This window comes from Schistocerca gregaria, chromosome 1 (assembly GCF_023897955.1).
Source record: "Schistocerca gregaria isolate iqSchGreg1 chromosome 1, iqSchGreg1.2, whole genome shotgun sequence".
Lineage (NCBI taxonomy): Eukaryota > Metazoa > Arthropoda > Insecta > Orthoptera > Acrididae > Schistocerca > Schistocerca gregaria.
This window is the reverse complement of record NC_064920.1, coordinates 215,907,678-215,927,214: the sequence shown is the minus strand read 5'-3', so window position 1 is coordinate 215,927,214 and position 19,537 is coordinate 215,907,678. Positions and strand designations below refer to the sequence as shown.

Genomic DNA, 19,537 nt, shown 5'->3' with positions numbered 1-19,537 from the left:
GTCTATTCCCAGAGTCTTGTTTTGACTTTCCATATTTACTTGAGTCCAAGCTGCACTTTTTTTGTGGTTTTTGTAATCCAAAAAATCAGCTGTGACTTAGAATCGAGTGCAAAGCAAGCGGAAGTTCTGAAAAATGTTGGTAGGTGCCGCCACAACTAACTCCTGCTGTCGAATATAGGTTGCGCTACACAGGCATGCTTTGTAGGCACAAAGATAAATACTGGCGCCAAAACCTCTGCGTCAGTATTAAAAAAAAAAAAAGAGAGAGAGAGAGAGAAGTGGGGGGGGGGGGGGGGGGGCAAGACCAGCTTTTTTTTCTCTGCCTCGAGTTTCAACCACTGCATTTTCATACATTATCCAACGAAGTAAATACAAATTCCGTATTGTTCATCTTCGAATGTAGCAGAATTTCAATGTACTACGAAAATCCGACTGCCAAGACTGTTTGGGACGTTTGTCAATATGGCCAATTCTACGTTCTGAATTTTTTCCTACGTGTGAGAAAAGATGGTTGCTAATAGGAACTTTTATGAGTTGTGAGCCACATGCAGTGCACCATAAGAATAATACGAATATAAACATTTTACCATGTATTGTTTCATGTTTGCTGCTATCTCATTTAAATCCTGCCTGCCTAATAAACTACGAAACTAGAGTGAGACAACAGCAAACGCGGAAGAATATACGTATCGTGTCATGTTTATATTCATATTATTCTTATGCCTAATAGTGAAACAGTCAGAAATGAAGCACAGCAACTGACTAGATTTTTAAATCTAAGATGACTAATTTCTAAGTTGCATGAAACCAGCAGGACTAGCATTCCTGGAAGACAGGACATTGCAGAGACATGGCTTAGCCACAGCCAGGGGCATATGTCCAGAATGAATTTTTCACACTACAGTGGAATGTGCACTGTTATGAGACTTCCTGGCAAATTAAAACTGTGTGCCAGACTGGGATTCAAGCCAGGAATGTTTGTAGAGCACTTGTCTGTGAAAGGCAGAGGTTCCATGTTTGAGTGCCAGCCCAGCACACAGTTTAATTTGTCAGGAAGTTTAATATCAGCTCATACTCCTCTGCAAATTGAGCTTGCAGTCAGGAGCAGCTGCGGTCCAAGCTCCACCCAACAATTGTTTCCATAAATGACTTCATGGGGATGCTGTAATACTGATTACATGTAGTGATGGTCGATGCTCAGAATTATCTGTTGCTATCACTAGTATAGCAATGGAAAATCCAGGGTGGAATAACAACAATATTATGAAAAGTGTAGATTGCTACACACCATATAGAGCAGACCCCGAGTCACAGACAAGCACAACAAAAAGACTGATATACATCTGAGCTTTCAGCCAGAAGGTTTTCTTCTAAATTAGAAGCACAACAAAAAGACTGATATACATCTGAGCTTTCAGCCTGAAGGTTTTCTTCTAAATTAGGAAACACACATGCACACACATTCAGACATACACACACACACACACACACACACACACACACACACACACACACACACACACACATTGCCACAGTGGCCAGAGAAAGTGGTCACACATGCATGCACGCGCCTCTGTGTGTGTGTGTGTGTGTGTGTGTGTGTGTGTGTGTGTGTGTGTGTGCGCGTGCTTCAGACACAGTGTAACATGTTCTCTCATTTCTGTAATGGTGTTTTGAAGTTCCTCCAATAATGGGCTCCTACTACTCCTCCCCCTGTCTTTCCCTTTCATCTCTCTTCTCTTCTGAAACACGTTATGATCAGTTACTGTTCGTTGTATTGATCCATACTGCTAGAGGTTTCATAATATTATAATTTGCTTTCAATTTTTACACCTCCTTTCCATTTTATGCTGCAGGTGCCTTTGTTATTTTTCTCTATTTTTTCAACAGTCATAATTTCAGTATGAATGAAATACTGGTTCTAATTGCAACAAATATACTGTGACTGGAATTGTATTTAATGTTGACTTCAGATAAACTTTAATTAAATACTAATTCCTGTTAAGATAGTAGGAAAACAAAGAGCAAGAGATGTCTCCTAATTTTACAACTGTATGCATTGTCAGACAGTCATCTCACTTTTGAAAATTAAAATTCTCATATTACTGTAGCGAACCTTCTTTTTGAGTGAATTTACTTTATTACCTAAAACATCAATAACATTTTACTGTTATTGTTAACAACAAAATTGTTTAAAGTTATGGAGTTATTATCAGTGATTTTTCTGTTTCCATTTCAGACACCATGGTAGGAAATCCGCACAGATATCGTGCTGCCTTACACCCACTAGAAAATAGACATGCTACTGCAGGTATGCTCAATTTTTTAGTTGTTATGAACACTGACTGTAACTTTCCCTCACCATTATATAAATTACATGTAAAATATCATGTTTGATAATTGATAAATATGGAATATATAAAGAAGAAAATAGAAATAATTTTACAGCATATACACCTGCCAAATTTGTAAACGTCTGAACAAACATCAAGATAAGCATGTGTTAATTGAGTATCTTGACAATACAATAACTATTGAGAAAACTGTCCGCCCCCAGTAGCTGTGTGGTCAGTGCGACAGACTGTCAATCCTAAGGGCCCAGGTTCAATTCCCGCCTGGGTCGGAGATTTTCTCCGCTCTGGGACTGGGTGTTGTGTTGTCCTAATCATCATCATTTCATCTCCATCGACACTCAAGTTGCCGAAGTTGCGTCAAATCGAAAGACTTGCACCAGACTAGCGATCTACCCGATGGGAGGCCCTCGTCACACGACATTTCATTTCATTGAGAAAACTACAATGGAGGCTTGCTTTTCACCTGTACAGTCAAGAATAAAAATATTGTGCCTCCCACCAAAAAAATATTTTCTGAAAACTGTCTTTTTAAATGCAGAGTACATAATTAGATATGCTATGTACCCAAAAGTTCCTAGACACTTGACCGAATACTGTTAAATTGAAAAGAAGGTAAGTTACTCCAGTATACACACCACAGCAAAATAGTGTTGCAAAAAGAGAAAACCACACAATTGTGGGGTGTGTGCATTCTATGTTGAACCCTAGTAAAACTGTCAAAAGAACTGTGGGCAGAAGTGTACGGTATTGCTACATACCTCCTGAATCACTCTGGGAAGTCCTCTATTGAAAACAAACTCCTTTATGGATTGTGGCATGGACAAACAGTAGATAATCTGAATCACCTGAGAATCTTTGAAACAGAATGTTGTGCACATGTGAACAAGAATTTCTGTTCAAAGTTTGATAGAAAGCCTGTGCTTGGGCATCCGGGTGGTCACGTACATATCAGAGATGGCTTTGGGTCTCAATTCCATCTCGAAACAAGGTTCTACTAAGTCACAATGTAAAATTCAAGGCTGAAGTTGTATTCAATCTGCACATTAGTGTTACTTAATTTTGAAGTTGCACTCACCATCACACCCATGACTGCAGTCTCAGGCAATTGTAGCAACACTGTGAGCAGCAGCACCAGTGCATGATGGGAATGGCAACTGGGTGGGGGTAAGGAGGAGGCTGGGGAGGGTAGGGGGAGGGATGGTAGGGTAGGGGTGGCAAATAGTGAAGTTCTGCAGGCTAGACAGAGGGCAGGGGAGAGGTGGGGAGGGGGGGGGGGGGGGGGAAGGGCAGTGAAAAAGAAGAGAAGTAAAAAGACTGGGTGTGATGGTGGAATGAGGGCTGTGTAGTGCTAGAACGGGAACAGGGAAGAGGCTGCATGGGTGAGGACAATGATTAACGAAGGTTGAGGCCAGGAGGCTTACAGGAATGTTAGGATGTATTGCAGGGAAAGTTCCCCCTGTACAACTCAGAAAAACTGGTGTTCTTGGGAGGGATCCATATGGCACAGGCTGTGAAGCAGTCATTGACATGAAGGATATTGTGTTGAGTAGCATGCTCAGCAGCAAGGTGGTCAACTTGTTTCTTGGCCACTGTTTGTCAGTGGCCATTCATGCGGACAGACAGCTTGTTGGTAGTCACGCACACATAGGATGCAGCACAGTGGTTGCAGTTTAGCTTGTAGATCTCATGATTTGTTTCACAGGTAGCCCTGCCTTTGCTGGAACAGGTGATGTTTGTGATTGGACTGGAGTAGGTGATGGTGGGGGAACATATGAGACAGGTCTTGCATCTACATCTATTACAGGGGTATGAGCCATGAGGTAAGGGGTTGGGAGCAGGGGTTCTGTAGGGATGGACAAGTATATTGTGTAGGTTTGGTGGATGGTGATATACCACTGTGGGAGGGGTGGGAAGGATGGTGGACAGGACATTTCTCATTTCATGACACAATGAGAGGTAGTTGAAACCCTGGCAGAGAATGTTGTTCAGTTGCTCCAGTCCTGGGTGGTACTGAGCTACAAGGGGAATGCTCCTCTGTGACCGGATGGTGGGAATTCGGTAGGTGTTGGGAGACTGGAAAGAGAGTCTCACTGAAGCCTCCACAGACTGTAATTATCTTCCCAATCTTTTACAAAAACAAATCTCCCATGCCTTATCTTTTCAGTCTGCAGGTGTGTGTGTGTGTGAGGCAACTTTCCTTTCATAATATTGTCACTGAAGAAAATTGCAGAAGATGGGTGTTTGCTTCTAGGGTTGATTTGTGGCCAAACAATGCATAGGTGGGTCTAACCAGTTAGCTGATCTACTAACCAGACCATGGAAAAGTGTCCCACTCAAGATGCTGTATGACAACCTTAGAATGCAGAAGATTAAATGTATTTGAAATCAGTACTCACTTTTATATTTTTCTTTTGAGCAAATGTTAACATTACAAAGAAAAATACAAAGTGTATCGTCATATATTTGTTAGATGAGTTTTTATATCTTTGTTATGCTAGTGCAGTTGAATCTTTGGATTGGTAAAACAGAAAGTATTTGGTAATATGTTGTTGTGAGTGTGTCTCTGAGGAAGCATTCCACGTGGGAAAAATATATCTAAAAACAAAGATGATGTAACTTACCAAACGAAAGCGCTGGCATGTTGATAGGCACACAAACATACACACTGTATGTTTGTTTGTGTGTCTATCAACATGCCAGTGCTTTCGTTTGGTAAGTTACATCATCTTTGTTATATAATGGCAATAACTAGTATAACTTCAGCCTATGCTTCTTCATATGAAAGAAGAGACAGTGTGTTATATCATACATATTTGCTCTGTCACAGTGAGTAATGGAAATAATTTATAATTGTGGAAGTTCTGAAGTTTAGACAGTGTATAAGAGAAATTTCACAGAAGTTATATGTTTCCATGTCCATTATTAATAATATTATTGTAAACTGTGAATCTCAAGTAACCACTAAACTAAACCAAATCATCACTGCAGTATATGTAATGCATTAACTGTGATAGGGACATACAAGCTCGAAGGTGCTCTGTGAAAACGGAATGTCGCAGACCATTCTCAGATGACTTCCATTGCAACTCAGTTACAAAGCTAGGCTAACCTGTTGGAAGCAGGTAGGACTAAGTTTTCATAATTGTGCTGCTTCTGAACACAAAAACTCATGTATGTGCCACATACAGTGGTGCAAATAGTGCTACCACTGGGATGTGGTGTGTGTGTGTGTGTGTGTGTGTGTGTGTGTGTGTGTGTGTGTGTGTGTGTGTGTGTGTGAGGGGAGAGGGGGACAGGGATGGAGTTGTGCACAACAGTATAAAAAGATTCACACATATACTTGTAGGGATATGACAGATACCTGCAAAAAGGTACAAATAATATTCATTTAAGTGGGTTTTGGTGATAGTGAAATTGACAGAAGTTGTGTCATAATTTGTTGATGTACTGCGCGATTTGGGCTTGGACCATTAATTTTGACATTTGAGTGATAGTAAAATGAATGCTAATGTTCATAAAAAAATTTAATATAACCAACTTTTTGTGACACAGTGGTAGCAAGTTTAAAATCACATTTTATATATGAGTTATGGCAGAAAGTAAGTGTGCTATATTTTTACATATCTTTTTTTTTTTAGAAAAAGTGTAGTTGAAAAAATTACAGAATATTGTTCATATACTTATTGGCTAATTGCCATCGTGTTCAATGCATGTGGTGTACTGGAACACAAGTTTCAATATGCCCTCCTTGAAGAACTCTCCCACCAGCTCCTTCCCTCACTTCAGAACCTCATTCGGCACCTACTCATTGCTTCAAAATTTAATTCCACTCCTATGAGCCTTCAGGGAGGTGAAAGATGATAATCTACAGGTGCTAAGTTAGGGGAATATGGATGATGGTTTAAAATGTCCCAACCAAATGAGTCCAAGAGTACCTTGGTGGCTAAGCTGTGTGAGGAAGGGGGTTGTGCATCAAGCACCCTCCTCTCATCAGCATTCCCCTCCTTTTGTTTTGAAAGTTCCTTTTGAGTTAATTTAGGGTCTCACAATTTCACTGTGTGTTAATGGCCTCCCACTGAGGTAGAAATTCGAGCAAAATGATGCCTTTTCAGCCCTAAAGCAATGAGGCCATGATTTTCTGCCCAAAATGGTGGTTTTGAATTTTTGGCAAATGAGGAATTGATTCAAAGCATGTGACAACTGTCTTTTGTTCCCAGGTGTGCAATTAGCTACCAATGTTTCATCTCTAGTCACAGTAGAGTTCAGAAAATTCTCGCCTTCCATTTCAGGTGACTCAAGGAACTCGCAGGCACTATTGGCCTGATTTTTCTTATTGCTGCTCTGTCAGCTGTTTTGGGATTTGTGTACAGTTCCTGTGTCCCAGTGTTTCTGTGAGTGTCCTGTGTAAGACTTGTAGAAACATTGCAGAAATTTCACCCACTGTCTCTTGGTGGTCTACATGAACAGTCTCCTTGATTTTTGCACCATTAGTCAAAATGAAATGTCTCCTATTCCTCTTTTTGTCATAAACATTTGTTCTGCCTTGACTAAGCTTCCTAAACCACCTAAACACACTCATTCTGATCATAACATCCTCTCTGTAAACTGTTTTGATTAACAGAAAAATTTTGGTAGGCATTATACCTTCTGCAAGTAGAAAACAGGTCAGGTCACATCAAGTGGCTTGCACGTGGCAGGATTTCTTTCCGACATCTTTCACACAACTAAAGACTGCAACATGAGTTTACATACTGCCATGTTTCTGTGATGCTTCCTCTGTTCAGGTTATCACTCTCTACCTCTCAGCGTTACCAGCCCTCAAAAACAAAAAAACTGCAGCTCATTGTGGTCACAGTACACTTAGATTCTGAACATGCCTTGTAATGCCTCTTCTGTCATGCTGTAGTAAGAGTTTGGAATCACAGCTTTTCTTTATCAGTTCTGGTACAATAATGATTTTTTTCCACAAAACGAAGACAATTTAATTCAGATCAAAAGAAGATTATATAAAGTTGCTGTAATTGTGTTCTTGTAATCTGACTGGAACCACTTCAGACATATTTGTGATTAACTAGTTTTGGTTGTGTGCCAGAGGCAGTTCTTCACCTCACATCAGAAACAAGGGTACTTAATTTAGCATTCTGTATATCACAACTTAGTTGAAATCCTGTCCAGTCTACTGACTGGTTTGATGCGGCCCGCCACGAATTCCTTTCCTGTGCTAACCTCTTCATCTCAGAGTAGCACTTACAACCTACGTCCTCAATTATTTGCTTGATGTATTACAATCTCTGTCTTCCTCTACAGTTTTTGCCCTCTACAGCTCCCTCTAGTACCATGGAAGTCATTCCCTCATGTCTTAGCAGATGTCCTATCATCCTGTCCCTTCTCCTTATCAGTGTTTTCCACATATTCCTTTCCTCTCCGATTCTGCGTAGAACCTCCTCATTCCTTACCTTATCAGTCCACCTAATTTTCAACATTCGTCTATAGCACCACATCTCAAATGCTTCAGTTCTCTTCTGTTCCGTTTTTCCCACAGTCCATGTTTCACTACATCCTCAGAAATTTCTTCCTCAAATTAAGGCCGGTATTTGATATTAGTAGACTTCTCTTGGCCAGAAATGCCTTTTTTGCCATAGCGAGTCTGCTTTTGATGTCCTCCTTGCCCCGTCCGTCATTGGTTATTTTACTGCCTAGGTAGCAGAATTCCTTAACTTCATTGACTTCGTGACCATCAATCCTGATGTTAAGTTTCTCGCTGTTCTCATTTCTATTACTTCTCATTACCTTCGTCTTTCTGCGATTTACTCTCAAACCATACTGTGTACTCATTAGATTGTTCATTCTGTTCAGCAGATCATTTAAGTCTTCTTCACTTTCACTCAGGATAGCAATGTCATCAGTGAATCGTATCATTGATATCCTTTCACCTTGTATTTTAATTCCACTCCTAACCCTTTCTTTTTTTTCCATCATTGCTTCCTCGATGTACAGATTGAAGAGTAGGGGTGAAAGGCTACAGCCTTGTCTTACTCCCTTCTTAATACAAACACTTCGTTCTTGATCATCCACTTTTATTATTCCCTCTTGGTTGTTGTACATATTGTATATGACCCATCTCTCCCTATAGCTTACCCCTACTTTTTTCAGAATCCTGAACAGCTTGCACCATTTTATATTGTCGAACACTTTTTCCAGTTCGACAAATCCTATGAAAGTGTCTTGATTTTTCTTTAGCCTTGCTTCCATTATTAGCCGTAACGTCAGAATTGCCTCTCTTGTGCCTTTACTTTTCCTAAAGCCAAACTGATCGTCACCTAGCACATTCTCAATTTTCTTTTCCATTCTTCTGTATATTGTTCTTGTAAGCAGCTTCGATGCAGGAGCTGTTAAGCTGATTGTGCGATAATTCTCGCACTTGTCAGCTCTTGCCGTCTTCGGAATTGTGTGGATGATGCTTTTTCGAAAGTCAGATGGTATGTCGCCAGACTCATATATCCTACACACCAACGTGAATAGTCATTTTGTTGCCACTTCCCCTAATGATTTTAGAAATTCTGATGGAATGTTATCTATCCCTTCTGCCTTATTTGACCGTAAGTCCTCCAAAGCTCTTTTAAATTCCGATTCTAATACTGGATCCCCTATCTCTTCTAAATCGACTCCTGTTTCTTCTTCTATCACATCAGACAAATCTTCACCCTCATAGAGGCTTTCATTGTATTCTTTCCACCTATCTGCTCTCTCCTCTGCATTTAACAGTGGAATTCCCATTGCACTCTTAATGTTACCACCGCTGCTTTTAATGTCACCAAAGGTTGTTTTGACTTTCCTGTATGCTGAGTCTGTCCTTCCGACAATCATATCTTTTTTGATGTCTTCACATTTTTCCTGCAGCCATTTCATCTTAGCTTCCGTGCACTTCCTATTTATTTCATTCCTCAGCGACTTGTATTTCTGTATTCCTGATTTTCCCAGAACATGTTTGTACTTCCTCCTTTCATCAATCAACTGAAGTATTTCTTCTGTTACCCATGGTTTCTTCGCAGCTACCTTCTTTGTACCTATGTTTTCCTTCCCAACTTCTGTGATGGCCCTTTTTAGAGACGTCCATTCCTCTTCAACTGTATTGCCTGCTGCGCTATTCCTTATTGCTGTATCTATAGTGTTAGAGAACTTCAAACGTATCTAGTCATTCCTTAGAACTTCCGTATCCCACTTCTTAGCGTATTGATTCTTCCTGACTAATGTCTTGAACTTCAGCCTACTCTTCATCACTACCATATTGTGATCTGAGTCTATATCTGCTCCTGGGTACGCCTTACAATCCAGTATCTGATTTCGGAATCTCTGTCTGACCATGGTGTAATCTAATTGAAATCTTCCCGTATCTCCCAGCCTTTTCCAAGTATACCTCCTCCTCTTGTGATTCTTGAACAGGGTATTCGCTATTACTAGCTGAAACTTGTTACAGAACTCAATTAGTCTTTCTCCTCTTTCATTCCTTGTCCCAAGCCCATATTCTCCTGTAACCTTTTCTTCTACTCCTTCCCCTACAGCTGCATTCCAGTGGCCCATGACTATTAGATTTTCATCCCCCTTTACATACTGCATTACCCTTTCAATATCCTCATACACTTTCTCTATCTGTTCATCTTCAGCTTGCGACGTCGGCATGTATACCTGAACTATCATTGTCGGTGTTGGTCTGCTGTCGATTCTGATTAGAACAACCCGGTCACTGAACTGTTCACAGTAACACACCCTCTGCGCTACCTTCCTATTCATAACGAATCCTACATCTGTTATACCATTTTCTGCTGCTGTTGATATTACCCGATACTCAGCTGACCAGAAATCCTTGTCTTCCTTCCACTTCACTTCACTGACCCCTACAATATCTAGATTGAGCCTTTGCATTTCCCTTTTCAGATTTTCTAGTTTCCCTACCACGTTCAAGCTTCTGACATTCCACGCCCTGACTCGTAAAACATTATCCTTTCGTTGATTATTCAATCTTTTTCCCATGGTAACCTCCCCCTTGGCAGTCCTCTCCCGAAGATCCGAATGGGGGACTATTCCGGAATTTTTTGCCAATGGAGAGATCATCATGACACTTCTTCAACTACAGGCCACATGTCCTGTGGATACACGTTACGTGTCTTTAATGCAGTGGTTTCCATTGCCTTCTGCCTGCATCCTCATGTCATTGATCATTGCTGATTCTTCCACCTTTAGGGGCAATTTCCCACCCCTAGGACAAGAGAGTGCCCTCAACCTCTATCCACTCCTCCGCTCTCTTTGACAAGGCCGTTGGCAGAATGAGACTGACTTCTTATGCCGGAAGTCTTCGGCCGCCAATGCTGATTATTTATCAAAATTTAGGCAGTGGCGGGGATCAAACCCGGGACCGAAGACGTTTTGATTATGAATCAAAGACGCTACCCCTAGACCATGGGTACAACTACATCGTTCGTAAAAGCCCTATTAGATTCATAGCTGAGGTTATCTTTGAAACAAACTGAAATGAACCAAATAGTATACAAAAGTTGTTGTTAAGTAACCAAACATGAAATCTGTGTTTCATTGTAAACTATATCTATATCTATGTGCAAACTCCAGGAGATGGCTTTTTATATTCTCAAAATGACAAGTAAATGCTATTGTGATCCAATTACGGTAGTGAGTGACCGTAACAAGCCATGAACTGTGAAGGATAGTAACTTCTGCAAATGCATATTGTTACTTTATTTACTTTGCCTATGGTATTTTCCAATGTGGAACAAAAAATAAAAGCAATAAGGAATTCATCAAAGAATGAAGTAGTTGTGCTTTCAAAGATATAGCTAATAACTGCCTGTTGAACCAAGACTGCTACAGACTTTTTACTATAGTTACAAATAATAAACAAAAAATTTAACTATCCACTGAACTAAAGACTGTGTTAAGTAACATTCATGTCATACAAATGAAAGTATTTTTGAGGGATTAGTTTAATGTTTGACAATGACAAAATAATGGCTTTGCCACATTGCCATAATTGGTGATATAGAATTTGGACTGTTTTAGTGAAACTGTGGGAAAAGAATATTATCATTGGTTTTCAGAAGAAACAAACACCAATGAAAAAAAACAGTGTATAAAATGACTGACATGGTGTGAGTGCCTCAAATTCTTTTCTCGAGGATTCCTAATGTTGGATTTCATTTTTTGCTAGCAAGGCTACTAAGTATAAATATTTAGAAAGAAACAAAACATGAAGTATTGGCAATGAAAAAAATTGTTCAAATGGCTCTGAGCACTAAGGGACTTAACTTCTGAGTTCATCAGTCCCCAGCAATGAACTAAATAGAAATAGTGTATCTAGAGCATAATGAAAAAGTGGTGTGGAAAATGAATTGGGTGATGTCTACATAATGTAGATGCAGGTACAGAAGAGCATTTTGTTGGAAATAGTACAGGACAAGCTGGAGGAAGGAAGGAAATCATGGAAAATTTTCTTGAAAAATCAAGAAATTTTAGAATGTTCCCTATCACACATTATTTGAGCCTTGTAATTTCATACACAAGATGAAATATGACTTTCCTTTTTCTTTACTAAGCCTACAGTTATGGTAATTTTTTATGGATGTAGTGTTAATTTTAAAGTTTGGATAACTGTAAATTTCCATTTGCATTCAGGTTGCATGTTGGCAGTACTTCTGATGTTTCCACTGGCAGCTCGCAGCTATGGTTTACCTGTTGTCACAGTCATTTCACTGCTGTATGTTGGAATTGTAGTGCCAGTAGCAGCGGGGTTTATGTCATTGTCAACTATCATACATGCTCTTAGGTAATGTATATTTCCATTGTTTATATTATGGAAGGTATTTTATTTTGAAACAATATATTAATAATGTGCTAATACATTCGTGCATGACATTACTTTGATAAAAGAGTGGCATCTCAGTGGACTAAGACCTTAAGTGAGCACATTTTTGTCTTTTAAAATAGGACACAACTTGTTGTATTTCCCATCTTTATCCTATCTCAGCCTGCACTCCACCTCTAGTGACCTCATTATTGAGGGGTCAGTGAACCCTAGTCTTCCTTCCTTTCCTATTGGAGGAAGCATGTCACTGTCTTCCTCTGAAACCAGTGTCCTGAAAATCTGAAACCTAAAATAAATGAATTTTTTAAATCCTCAAACAATGGCTTTGCTCCTACAGTTGCATAAATCTTCTTTCAAGATGTTCACGATACTTGTAAAGGCAGTAGTTTGAATCACAGTTTGACTAATGCTTATCTGACACGGCAGTAGACATGCCTCCAGAACAACTATCAACACATCTGTATCCAAGAAAAAGTCTTCTCTTAGGTCTTACATGAGAGAGGTAATCTTTTATGTTCATAGAAGGTATCTCACATTCCTCAGTGATTATACGAAGTGTCATAAAAAATTAAAGGGATTTTTTTTAATTTTGTGGGCTTTATACATTCGATTTTCAATTTTATCTTGTTGGTACATATGTCCTTGATGCATGTTTTCATATTGAGCTGTTCTGAATATTTAGTTTATTGTTGATAGTCAACATGGTTACATGTGTTTTTGAGAGCTCGATGAATTTTTACTTTCAAAAAAGATGGGTCAAGGGTTCTGCATTAAATTTTGCTTGATAAACGCAAGAAAATGTGGCACCACATTGGAAATGTTGACTATGGCTTTTGGTAATCTACTATGAGTAAGGCAAGTGTTTGTGAGTGGTATAAACATTTCAAAGAGGGTTGAGAAGCTCTTGAAGATGACGACCATCCTGAACACCCTAGTACATCAGTTACTGATGACAATGTGGAAGAAGTAAGGAGAATAGTTCATGGTACTGTCGAATCACAGGATCACCATCAGAGAGATTGCTGATAAAGTCACCATATCCTTCGGTGTATGCCAAGCTATTTTCTCATCTGTTTTGAGCATGAAATGTGTAACAGGAAAGTTTTTTTCAAAATTGATGAATTTCAATCAAAAATGACTTCAAATAGACATCGTTCAGGAATTGTTGAATGAAGTCGACAACAATCCAGAACTTCTAAAGAAGGCTATAATGTGTGATGAAACATGGGTGTGTTGGTATGATGTTGAAACCAAGGCCTAATCATCCCAGCAGATCTGCCTGAAGAGCCAAGACTGAAAAAAATTTGACAAGTTTTGATCACATGGGAAGATTCTTCTCACTGTTTTCTTCCATTACAATAGGATGGGATAGTGCATCGTGAGTTCCTGCCTTATTGTTGTACGGTCAGTAAGGAATACTATGTGCTAGTAATGAGCTGTTCGCATGAAGCAATCTAATGAAAGCAACCAGAATTATGGTAAAACCACTTGTGAAAATTGCATCATGATAATGCTCCTGTATGCACCTCAATGTTTTTTTTTTTTTTTTTTTTTGCAGGAAGCAACTCCATTACTTTATCTCAGCCATCTTATTCACCAGACATGGCCTCCCACGACCTCTCTCTGTTCCCGAGGCTGAAGAGAATCGTGAAAGGATGTAGTTTTCCCACCACTCATGTGATAGAAACAGAATCACAGAAGTCCTGAACACCAAAATGAAAAGTGACAATATTATGAAAAGGAAGGTTGTTACTCACCATATAGCAGAGATGCTGATCTGCAGATAGGCAGATAGCTGAGAAATCCTATCTCACAGACCTACTAAATTTACCCTACCCTCCAAAACACCCTTACACTACCACACAGAATCCAGAACCAAAACAGAGCTGAAACACAGTCATGAACCTTTCCTCCAGAAGACTTAGCCCCACAGAAATATCAGTCTTTCCCAAAGGCTTCGCCTTTTGCCCCACTCACATATTCAACCATGCACAATTTGTTAAAGACCTTCTCTCCTTCTCCCAATCCCTATAGTGGAAACACTTTTTCGGCACCAACCCTACCAATCAGACTCGACTAAAGACCAATATTGGACACTGCCTAACTCAGTTCACTCCTACATCCAACTGTGATCCAACCCTGTTGCCCCCAAATCACTCCCTGTTAACTTTCCAGAATTTCTTAACCTTGAGCTTTCCCTGACCATCATTCCCCAAATTATTCAACATACAAACTAACCTTACACCCACAGGAAGAACTGCAGTACACCATCTAAAAACTGATCCCAAACCTGATAATCGCACCTGCGAACAAAGGCTCCACCACTGTTGTTTCGAACTACAAGGATTACCTGGAAGAAGGACTCTACCACCTGTCAGATACATCCAGTTACAGACCTTGTCACAGTGACCCCATTCCAGAAATCCAGTAGGATCTCCAGTCACTCCTCAAATCCCTAGACCCATTCCAAAACCTGTCCGTAGAGTCCATCCCTCTGCTCACCTCCACTACTCCCCTTACTCCAACCTTCTACATTCCTCCTAAGTCCATAAAACCGACCATCCAGGAGACCCCATTGTGGTCGATTGCTGCACCCCCACTGAGAGAATCTCTGCTCTTGTAGATCAACAATTTCAACCTGTTATCTGGAACCTACCCTCCTATATAAAATATACCAATCATTTCCTCCACCAACTCTCCACAATTCCTATCCCTGTACCACATGATGCCCTGCTCGTCACTATTTATGCGGCCTCCCTTTACACTAACATCCCTAATGCCCATGGCCTTACCACTATTGAACACTACCTTTCCTAACACCTGATGGATTCCAAACCAACAACCTCATTCTTACTCCCCATGATCAACTATATACTCACCCACAATTACTTCTCCTTTGAAGGCATTACATACAAACAAATTCGGGTTACAGCTATGAGCATCCACATGGGATCATCCTATGTCAACCTATTCATGGGCCACCTAGTGGAATCCTTCCTAAACACCCATAATCCTAAACCCCTCATCTGGTTCAGATTCATTGATGACATTTTTGCAATCTGGATCGATGGTGAGGACACCCTATCCATATTCCTCCAGAACCTCTACAGTTTCTCCCCCATTTGCTTCGCCTGGCCCTACTCTGCCCAACAAGCCTCCTTCGTAGATGTTGACCTCCACCTCAAAGATGGCTACTCAGTACCTCTGTCCATATCAGGCCTACTAACCACCAGAAATTCCTCCACTTCGACAACTGCCACCTGTTCTATACCAAGAAGTCCATCCCATACAGCCTAACTACCCATGGTCATTGCATCTGCAGTGACAAATGGTCCCTCTCGAAATATACCGAGGGTCCCACTGAATCTATCAGGGACCATAATTATCCTCCCAACGTTGTACAAAAACAAATCTCCCATGCCTTATCTCCCACCATCTCCCAAAGTCTCACTGTCTGGATTAGATTAGATTAATACTTGTTCCATAGATCATGAATACGACACTTCGTAATGATGTGGAACGTGTCAGGTTAATGAAAGATGTCTGTACAAGATATTACATTACACAAAATATTGCATGACACTAATGCTTAAGTTAGTTTTTTTCCCTCCCTTAATTTATATCTAAAAATTCAGCCAATGAGTAGAAGGAGTTGTCATCTAGAAATTCTTTTAATTTATTTTTAAATTTTGGTTGACTATCTGTCAGGCTTTTGATGCTGTTTGGTAGGTGACTAAAGACTTTTGTGGCAGCATAATTTACCCCCTTCTGTGCCAAAGTCAGATTTAGCCCTGCATAGTGAAGATCATCCTTTCTCCTGGTGTTATAGCTATGCACACTGCTATTACTTTTGAACTGGGCTGGATTATTAACAACAAATTTCATAAGTGAATATATATATACTGTGAGGATCCCTAGATCCTTAAATAGATGTCTGCAAGATGACCGTGGGTGGGCTCCAGCAATTATTCTGATTAGACGTTTTTGAGCAATGAATACTTTTCTACTCAACGATGAATTACCCCAGAATATGATACCATACGAAAGCAGTAAATGAAAGTAGGCATAGTAAGCTAATTTACTGAGATTCTTATCACCAAAATTTGCAATAACCCTAATAGCATACGTAGCCGAACTCAGACATTTCAGCAGACCATGAATGTGTTGCTTCCAGTTTAACCTCTCATCAATGGACACACCTAAAAATTTTGATAATTCTACCTTAGCTGCAGACTTCTGTTCAAAGTCTATATTTATTACTGGAGTTGTGCCATTTACTGTACGGAACTGTATATACTGTGTTTTATCAAAATTTAAAGAGAGTCCGTTTGCTGAGAACCACTTAATAATTTTGTGAAAAACATCATTTACAACTACATCACTTAGTTCTTGGTTTTTGGATGTTATTACTATACTCGTATCATCAGCAAAAAGAACTAACTTTGCATCTTCATCAATATGGAATGGTAAGTCATTAATGTATATCAAGAACAGTAAAGGACCTAAGACCGAACCCTGTGGGACCCTGTGCTTGATAGGCCCCCCCCCCCCTTCCCCCCCCCCCCCCCCCCCCCCCAGTTTGAGGAATCAGCTGATGTATTAACATTACATGAACCACTTATTTCAACTTTCTGCATTCTTCCAGTTAAGTATGAATTAAACCATTTGTGCGCTGCCCTCCTCAAACCATAATGATTTAGCTTATCTAAAAGAATTCCATGATTTACACAGTCAAAGGCCTTTGAGAGACCACAAAAAATACCAATGGGTGATGTCCGGTTATTCAGAGCATTTAATATTTGATCAGTGAAAGCATATATAGCATTTTCTGTTGAAAAGCCTTTCTGAAAACCAAACTGACATTTTGTTAGTACTCTATTTTTACATATATGGGAGGCTACTCTTGAATACAATACTTCTCAAAAATTTTTGATAGAGCTGTCAGAAGAGAGATTGGGCGATAGTTGTTGACATCTGACGTACCCCCCTTTTTATGCAATGGTTTTACAATGGCATATTTCAGTCTATCGGGGAAAACACCCTGCTCCAAAGAGGTATTACATACGTGGCTGAGAACAGCATTCCCCTCATAACTCAGTACCACCCAGGACTGGAGCAACTGAATTATGTTCTGCACCAGGGTTTGGACTTCCTCTCATCATGCCCTGAAATGAAAAATGTCCTGCCCACTATCCTTCCCACCCCTCCCACAGTGATATACGACTGTCCACCAAACCTACATAATACACTCGTCCATCCCTACACAACCCCTGCTCCCAATCCCTTACCTCATGGATCATATCCCACACATCCTCTCACCATCACCTACTCCAGTCTGGCCACAAACATCACCTGTTCCATCAAAGGTAGGGGTACCTGTGAAATGCGTCATGTAATCTACAAGCTCAGATGCAACCACTGTGTGCATTCTATGTGGGCATGACAACTAACAAACTTCCCGTCCACATGAATGGCCTCCAACAAGCTGTGGCCAAGAAACAAGTAGACCACTCTTTTGCTGAGCATGCTGTCCAACATGATTCCCCTTCATTTTAATAACTGCTTCACAGCCTGTGCCATCTCTCCTGGCCTCAACCTTTGTTATTCAGTGTCCTCACCGATCCAGCCCCTTCCCTGTTCCCATTCCAGCACTAGAAAGCCCTCATTCCACCATTGCACAGTGTCTATTTCTTCTATTCTTTTCAGCTCCACACCCCCACCCCCACCCCTCCCATGCCATCTGTCTAACTTCCAAACTACCCATAGCTCCACCTCATCCCTGTGTGTCCTCCAGCAGCATTTCACTGTCTCCCACCACCACCCTACTATCCCTCCCCCTGCCCACTCTAGCCTCCTCCTAACCCTCATCCAGTCGCCACTCACATCATGTACTGGTGCTGCTGCTTGAAGTTTTGCTTCAGTTGCCAGAGACTGAGCACTCTCGTGTGTGTGTGTGTGTGTGTGTTATTTTAGAAAAGCAAACATTCCCAATTACTTTTTTATCACATCTCATATTCCACACTTTTGACAGAACATTAAACTATAACCTTCTTTCCTTCAGTCATGATATATAGCATGGTTTTCCACAACTTGCACAGCACCTCACTGTGAAGTCCTCAGGTAACTATGAAGTTTCAGTATAAGTTACACCAATGTTTAAAGGATTTTAACTGAAACTTAGTTTAATGTTATGTTAAATTTCATATGACAGTGATCTTATTTTAGTTGGACGGTATGCCTTCTGGCATAATAACTTAGACCAAAAATATTATGTTTGATTTCTTCCAAAATTTGATTTTCTTTTTCAAGTTAATAGCTATCCCCATATTCAACAAGGCAAAAATTAATATATTCCACCTAAGCAGTTGTACTTATTAACACCTCATCTAAGTCATTTCTATTTGCTTCAGTCCTAGTACCTGATCTAGATGTGACATTGTCTGTTCTCATATACTCATTTGAAGCACAAAGAAAAGCTTTCAGTTTGTGGCTGCTGCTACATATAGAAAAACAGTGTATTGCCTTGATTCTGCTGCCTAAGGAATTTGCAAGTATGATGTTCTCAAGATATTGTTGGATAGATACTTCACTCCATAGAACCACAGACTTTGTTCCTCCAAGCTCTCCGGCCTTCTTCTGGTACGTAATAGTATCTTACGAGTATCACAAGTGTCCACAACCAGGTATATTGCATCATTATGTTTTAATAAAACAATTAGTGGGGTATTGATTGGGTTGACCTCTTTGCCTACTGTTGCGCCCTTGGTGAGAAGAATAGAGTAGGGTTTGACCAAAAAGGCTCATGGGTGTTTATCTTAAGTTTGGGTTCTTAATTTGTTAGTATAGAAGAATTTTCATGAAAGTTACCATGAAATTGTAGGTGCAGTTCCTGTAATTCAGTTTTTCCTGACTTCTTAATCTTACCTTGTTTGCTCGGTACACCACCATACACACTATCTCCTACTTTCAAGGCTCATCAGGTACCACATATTAGCCCATAGAAAGTACCTAATAATTGGCTCTTTCAAAATTTTAGTATTATTTGGATGACTGTGACATTTTGGTTGCTTTAGCACTACATCTCTATGTGTATATCCTGATATACATTTAATTTTCTGAATTTTGTTCCAGGAAGCCAGAAACACTCCTAAAAAAGAGCTAATTAATATTTCTGGCTGTATCTTTTTCTTGCAGGGATTAAATACAATGAACATTTGATTCCGGATATTGTTTTTGTTGTAAACATAAAATTGTACAACGTAACATATTCATTCAGAGCATGAGGCAGTCCATAAATTTGTACTCCTGT

General features: G+C 40.0%; 1 protein-coding gene across 1 annotated transcript in view; it reads left to right on the top strand.

Annotated features, from left to right (window-relative positions):
• Positions 1–19,537, top strand: part of LOC126337082 (RING finger protein 145-like) — a 66,688-nt gene that overhangs the window by 22,300 nt on the left and 24,851 nt on the right. The window contains exons 2-3 of the mRNA XM_050001436.1: positions 2,240–2,311; positions 12,039–12,189. Of these exons, the coding sequence (XP_049857393.1) occupies positions 2,245–2,311; positions 12,039–12,189 (218 nt within the window). The 5' untranslated portion in view covers positions 2,240–2,244. The remainder of the gene's footprint in view (positions 1–2,239; positions 2,312–12,038; positions 12,190–19,537) is intronic.